The 6,000-nt window shown below is 56.0% G+C and overlaps 2 protein-coding genes across 4 annotated transcripts in view; one reads left to right on the forward strand and one right to left on the reverse strand.

The window, feature by feature from the left end:
- The window catches only part of DNAI1 (dynein axonemal intermediate chain 1), a 58,909-nt gene extending 56,843 nt beyond the window's left edge, over window positions 1–2,066 (forward strand). For all 3 annotated transcript variants that reach the window (XM_045043662.1, XM_003995569.6, XM_045043661.1), the window contains one exon: window positions 1,738–2,066. In XM_045043662.1, coding sequence (XP_044899597.1) covers window positions 1,738–1,836 — 99 coding nt within the window. In that variant the 3' untranslated portion in view covers window positions 1,837–2,066. The remainder of the gene's footprint in view (window positions 1–1,737) is intronic.
- A 57-nt stretch (window positions 2,067–2,123) lies between these two features.
- Window positions 2,124–4,078, reverse strand: ENHO (energy homeostasis associated). Its single transcript, XM_023242405.2, has 2 exons — window positions 3,924–4,078; window positions 2,124–2,931 (listed from the first exon to the last, which is right to left on the reverse strand). Exon 2 carries the CDS (start codon window positions 2,768–2,770, stop codon window positions 2,540–2,542), a length of 231 nt encoding a protein of 76 aa, XP_023098173.1. The 5' UTR covers window positions 2,771–2,931; window positions 3,924–4,078; the 3' UTR covers window positions 2,124–2,539.
- Between the last annotated feature and the right edge of the window lie 1,922 nt (window positions 4,079–6,000).

Here is a 6,000-nt window from a genome sequence, read left to right on the forward strand (position 1 = left end):
GCCCTGCCCACTCTGACCCAGGGAGGCAAGGATCTCCCATAGTCCCAACTCCTCTCAGAGCAAGGGTCAGTCATAGCTAAGGGAGCTGGGCTCTGTATATCCGGCGACCTATATCTCTGAAGACCTGAGGAAATAGGTGCTCGGGGAACAGAGGACCTGAGCAGGTGACACAGCTGAGGGCTAGTACTTCAGTGGATTAGAGGTTCCTGTGAAACCGTCATCTGATCCTATCAGTAGTCAAGTGATTTGTGCAAAAGGAAGTCTTCTGGGCATCCCTACCCCGCCCCGCCCCTCTTCGGGCTTTAGTCTCCCTGCCCTTCTCAGGAGGGCTTGGCCACAGAGGCCCAACTTCCTGACCCGTGAAGCTTCCCCTAATTGGTGTCAGAGCACAACTTGTCAGAGGTCAAGGACTATCTTTCCCTAACTACCACATAGATGGGAAACAGAAGCCCAGAAAGGCAAGGGACTTGCCCAAAGTCATATAGGGAATTAATGACAAAGCTGAAACTAACAGCCACGTCCTGAAATTCCTAGGGGATGGGGTGAAGCCAAGAAGACAGCACTAACTTGATTTGGGAGGGAGAGTAGTTAGAGAAAAGGACATCTTTATCCTCTGCCTAGAGAGTGTAGAGGTGAACTGGGCAGTGGCAAAGGCACTGGGCCACAAGGAGAGAGGGAGACAGATTTCGGAGCAGGTGCAGCAATCACACCAGGAGGAAATCTAAGATCTGCGTGGTGTCAGCGGCCCGGATGGGGCCAGGAAGGGGCTTGCTGGCCATGTACTCTCTCCCCTCCTCACAGCCCAGGCCAAACCTAGGCTGGGCCCTCAGCAGGCAAGGCTGGAGCAGGTGCCAATGAGCAGTGGGCACAGGTGGCTGAGAAGGCAGGGGAGGGGGCTCAGGAACAGAGGGAAGGCAGGAAATGGCAGCTGCCCCAGCCTAGCCCATATCCTGCTGCCTGAACAGAAGGGAGTATGGAACTAGTGCTGGTCTGCCATAGAGCTCTTGGGGCCTGTGAGTTACACATACCCCAGTGTCCCAATTCTCTTTTTCTCAGGGCATTAGAGTGTCCTGTGGACCGGGGTGAGGGGTCATAAATTTAGGATCTGCTCTTCTGAGTAACAGTCGGACCTAATGACATCTGGAATCACATGGGATATCTCATTTGCCCTCCTGGGTCTCTTGACAACCTCCTCCACCCTGGGTATGTCTGATACAGCAGACCTGGCCCCAAATGTCACTCCGCTCCAAACCTGATCTGAAAGTTTTGGTACTAGGTGAGGGCACCTGTGGCTTTGTCCACACCTCTCTCCCTCAGCAAACACCCATCTTTTAGTTCCTTGTTAGGACTCAGCCAGGGACACTCCGGTGGAAGGGTGGTCCCAACAGTCAGAGCCCTCACCTCTCCCCAGAGCTACAGCCCTCCCTAGCCTGAATGGATAGTTCCTGTGAGGGTCAGTGGGTGGAAACCTTCTCCCAGCATCAAGACCCTTTGTTGATCTTAGATTCAGAGCCACACCTAGATTCTTGAGGGCCCCAGCTGAGCCCATGTCTCCTAACCTGAGTTGGGGAAGGACCCTGTGGGGGTGGGGAGAGGTGGGGATCCACTATCTAACTGGGTGGAAAAGTGGTGGGACAAAGCTGGGGCAGGCTGGGCAGAGGAGGCAGAGGTGGGACCCAGAGAAAGGTGGCCCACCCCTCACCATTCCTCCCCCACATGTACTCCCCCCCACTCCAGGAAAAGAAGGGGCAGGAGGTACAGAAGGGTCCAGCTGTGGAGATCGCAAAATTGGATAAACTGCTGAACCTGGTGAGGGAAGTGAAAACAAAGACCTGAGGGCCTGGTCTCAGTCCCTGTCCCATTTCTTGAACCCAGTACTTGTAACCCCTGACCCTGGTACCTAAGCCCAGCCTTAGCACCAAGTATGTGACCCAACCCCTGATCAGGTCCCAGTATCTACCCTTAGCATCTCCTTCAGCCCTAGTCCCAGCACCTCACCCCAGGACTCAGCCCTCAACCATTATCGCATCCTACTCTACACAAATAAACCTGTGTCTGGAAACTCACCCCACACCTTTAATTTTTCTACCACAGAGTCCCCAGGAAGAGGAGGGAATCTCAGGTTAGAGCCATAGTTCCATTTATTATCCAGCAAAGAGTGGGAGGACCCAAGGAGGGGCCCAGCCTGGACACCCTCCCATTATTGCCATGGATTCCAGTTTGCTTCCCCAACGTCAAGGGCCTGGAGGCGATTGGCCTAGGGAGAGGTGGACCCAACCCGTGGCCCTCAGTATGGAGCAGAGTCGAGGTGGCCCTGGCCCTAGCACCAACTCATTGATCCCCACCCCAGGCCTGTCTACCTAGGGCCACCAGAGCCCCTCTTGGAGCGAGGCTGGCTAGACTCTGGGCTGCTAGGTCCAGCTCCAGACAGGCTGGATTCTGGGTTCTGGACCCCAGGCTGGCTAGACCCTGGGATCCTGATTCCAGGCTCTGGGTGGGGTAGACTTAGGTCCCAGACTCCAGGCTAGGTGAGGGGCCTTCAGGGCTGCAGCAGGTAGCTGCCTTCATGGCTGGGCTTCTGGGGTGGGGGTGCCTTCTCAGGACACGGGCCAGGGCTGGAGTTGGGACTGGATTCAGAGAGGGAGTCGATGTCCGCAGAGCGGGAATGGCAGGCCCAGCAGAGAATGACCCAGAGCAGCAGCAGCAAGAAGCCTACAAGGCCGTTGCAGACGATGGCAATGAGGGCCCCCTGAGAGATGGCTGCCCCCATGACAGGCAGCACCCTCAGACCAGCACAGACCACGGGGCTGGCTCGATGGCAAGGCCCATGCCGAGGCAGGACTCCAGTACAGCTGGCCTTCCAAAGAGGCTGTTCTGTCCACACACTCAATGATTCCTGGGCAATGGAGATGTCCACCTGCAGTCTTGAGCCTGTGGCAGGTACACAGCAGAGGAAAGGGTGGTGAGGAAGGGGTAGGGTGAGGCCTAGGAGGAGAGGCCTAAGAGAATCCTGTCCCACATCTCTGGCTTCCCTGGCAGAAGACTTTGGGTCCCGGCAGGCCCAAATAACCCACAGAGCCAACACCCCCATCCTGAGGCTTGGCCCTGGGCACCTGGATGGGGGTGTAGCCACAGTGGGGAAGCTAGAGTAGACAGCCTATATCTCATTCTCCTTAGAACCAATGGGCATGGCCTGGCCCTGCCCACCAAGCTTCCAGCCCTCAAAAGTGCTGTGAGAATGGATGAGATGAGGAAGTCCAAGGCCTTGAAGGATGGGGATTGTGACCAGTGTTGGTGTGGCCTGGGCGCCTCCCCCTTCTCAGGACTCCAGCCAGCCAGCCAGCCAGCCCAGGAGACCTCCAGAGGTGCCAGCTCAGACAGAGGGAACTTTGTGGAGGCCCTGGCAGGCATGTGTGGGTCTGTGTATCCAAGGCTGTATACTGGGGTGTGCCTCTCTGTGGGACTGTCTCTCCAGGTCAGTTGTGTATGTCTGTGTCTGGCTCTTAATCTGTCTTTAGGTTCCCTTGCCTAGATGTGTGCCCCTGCCTCTGTATACCCACCTCTATGTTTGTGCAGCTATGTGGCTCTCTTTATATTTGTCTCTGTCTCCATCTCTGAGTGTCTGAGTGTCTCTTTTCTCGCCCAGGCTATCTCTGTATCCGTCTCTGTGTGTATGGGTCTCGTGTCTCTCGGTCTTTCTTCCCGGCTGTGTGTCGCTCTGTCCCCGTGGACGTGTCTCTCTCCCCTTCTCCGTGGGGTCTGTCTCTGTAGTTGTGAGTCTCGTGTGTCTCTTTGTGTCTGTCTCTCCTCCCCCCCCCCCCCCCCGCCCCGGCTGTGCCGCTACGTCTCCATGTGGGTCTCGGTCTCTTTATCTCTGTCTCTAGTTCTCGGGGCCCGTGCCCGTGGGGGGAGGGCCCCCTTACCTGAGTTGAGCCCGGTGTGCGCGCCCGCGGGAGGGTCCGGGGCTGCGGGATGCTGGGCGCCGACTGAGACTCAGGAGCCTGCGGGAGGGGAGGGGGGGGCTGGAGGCGGGCAGGGGCGATGTCACCTCCCCCGGCCCTCCCCCTCGGCCGCGCAGCCTCCGCCGGCCGCTCCCGCCGCGGCGCGACCGGAGCGGCCTCTGCCGCGGGCGGTCTGCGGCGAGCTGGCACCTCCTCCCCCAGGGGCGGTGCCTCCTCCGCGGCTGCGGAGGCTCGCTAGCTCGCTCGGCGGCGCTCGGGCGGCGGCGGCGGCCCGGGTGCGGGGTTCGGCTAGGCTCGGCTACGTTCGGCTGGGTTCGGCTGGGCTCGACTGGGCTCGGCAGGCAGCAAAAACAGCGAAGAACCTCGCTTCCTGAGAGGCCGGCGCCGGCGGCCTGTGGAGGGCGGAGCCATCTCCGCGCCACTGCTGTCACCCGATTGGCTGGCTGCGCCAGGCTCCTGGGCGATTGGTCGCGCGCTGGGGTGGGGACTGGCTCAACCCTTGTGCCCGGGTGGGGAGGGGGCGGGAGAAGGACTGAAGGGACTACTTGGTCTCGATCTCTCCGGGGGAAGGGGGCGGGGATGAAGCCCACCAACTTTTGGGAATTTCTTGCACCTTCAACACCCGGAAGAGCTGTACATCCAACATCTGAGAAAAGCCTCTGTACCCTTATACATGAGGAAACTGCCCCTCCATATCTGCCTCTGCCGCGGTCATCTGGAGGAAGGCCTTGGGCCCCCACATCTGGGAGGAGATTGAACCTCCTCATCTGGGAAGCCCCTTGGACTTCTGCACATCCACTCCCACCTGGGGGTGGACTCTGCACCCCCACTTTAGAGGGTTTGTAGGCGGCTTTACATTCCCTGGCCCCAGGAGATGTGAGCAGCTCTGCCAATACAAGTTCTTTGGACATATTTATTGAGTTCCTACCCAGTATTGGTCGGGGGTTCGTGCTTTGCTGCGCTGTGGGAGAGCCTAGGACAGAGAGGAATGCGGTACTCTGAGAGATCGCTCATCCATGGCAGGAATAGGACCAGGCATGACTCTCCATCCTAGAAGCTCCTGACTCTCTCCATCCTAGAGTCTCTCCTAAGAGGAAGATCAACTTGGGCAGGAGCTGTCAGGTAGGCCTTCCTACCCACCTCATACACCAGTGATTTCTAAGTGTTCTGAACTGGACCCTTTTTCCATCCTGCTCTACATATTCTCCATGGATGAGCACAGTCCTAAAACTATACCACGAAGACTCTCAATGCTCCCCAATCCAGCTTTATCTCTAGAATTCTAGACATAGATCGAAGTGCCTTCCAGAATAAGGGTGGTGTTGATTCCTGGTTCTGCCACTTAACTAACTTCGTGACCTGGAGCAAGTTACTTAACTCCTTTTTGCCTTAGCTTCTTCATCTGTAAAGTTGTTTTAGTAATAGCTACCGCTCAGGGTTGTAATTCACCAATTCATTTATACTGGACCAGCCACATCTCAGCAAATACCAACTGACACAATTCCAAGGACCATATAGCTAAGAGGCCCCTTTCCTCAATGCCATGAAATTCACATGAGATCCCTATAAATCCAAATGCTATCTTGGAAACCAGTAAGGGAAGGGTAAGATAATCTGAAAGACTGAGTCACCCAAACTTACTGAATTACTTAGAGACTGTCTAAAATAAATTTTTAGACCCTATTGACTTTACCAGAATGGATTTAGTTCCCTTGCCCCTGTTACCCAGCAAGGGTGGGGGCATTGTGAGCAAGATCAATTACTTCTAGGAAACAGAGGAGACTTATATTGCACATCTGTCATGTGAGTGAATTTGTGACCCAGCTGCAGGAGTTTGGATTTTATCCTGAAAACAGTGGGGAGCCACTGAAAATTTTTGAGCAGAGGAGTAAATGTGATCATATCCAGAAATTAGAGGGATGATATGGGCTGCTGGGTGGAAGGAGAGATTGAAGGCATTTGACAGTGAAGGCAAAGAGTAATGACAAAGGACTGAAATGATGTAGGGGAAGAAGATTGGAGAGAAAAAGAGAACAAT

The sequence above is a fragment of the Felis catus genome, chromosome D4 (assembly GCF_018350175.1).
Source record: "Felis catus isolate Fca126 chromosome D4, F.catus_Fca126_mat1.0, whole genome shotgun sequence".
NCBI classification, from domain to species: domain Eukaryota; kingdom Metazoa; phylum Chordata; class Mammalia; order Carnivora; family Felidae; genus Felis; species Felis catus.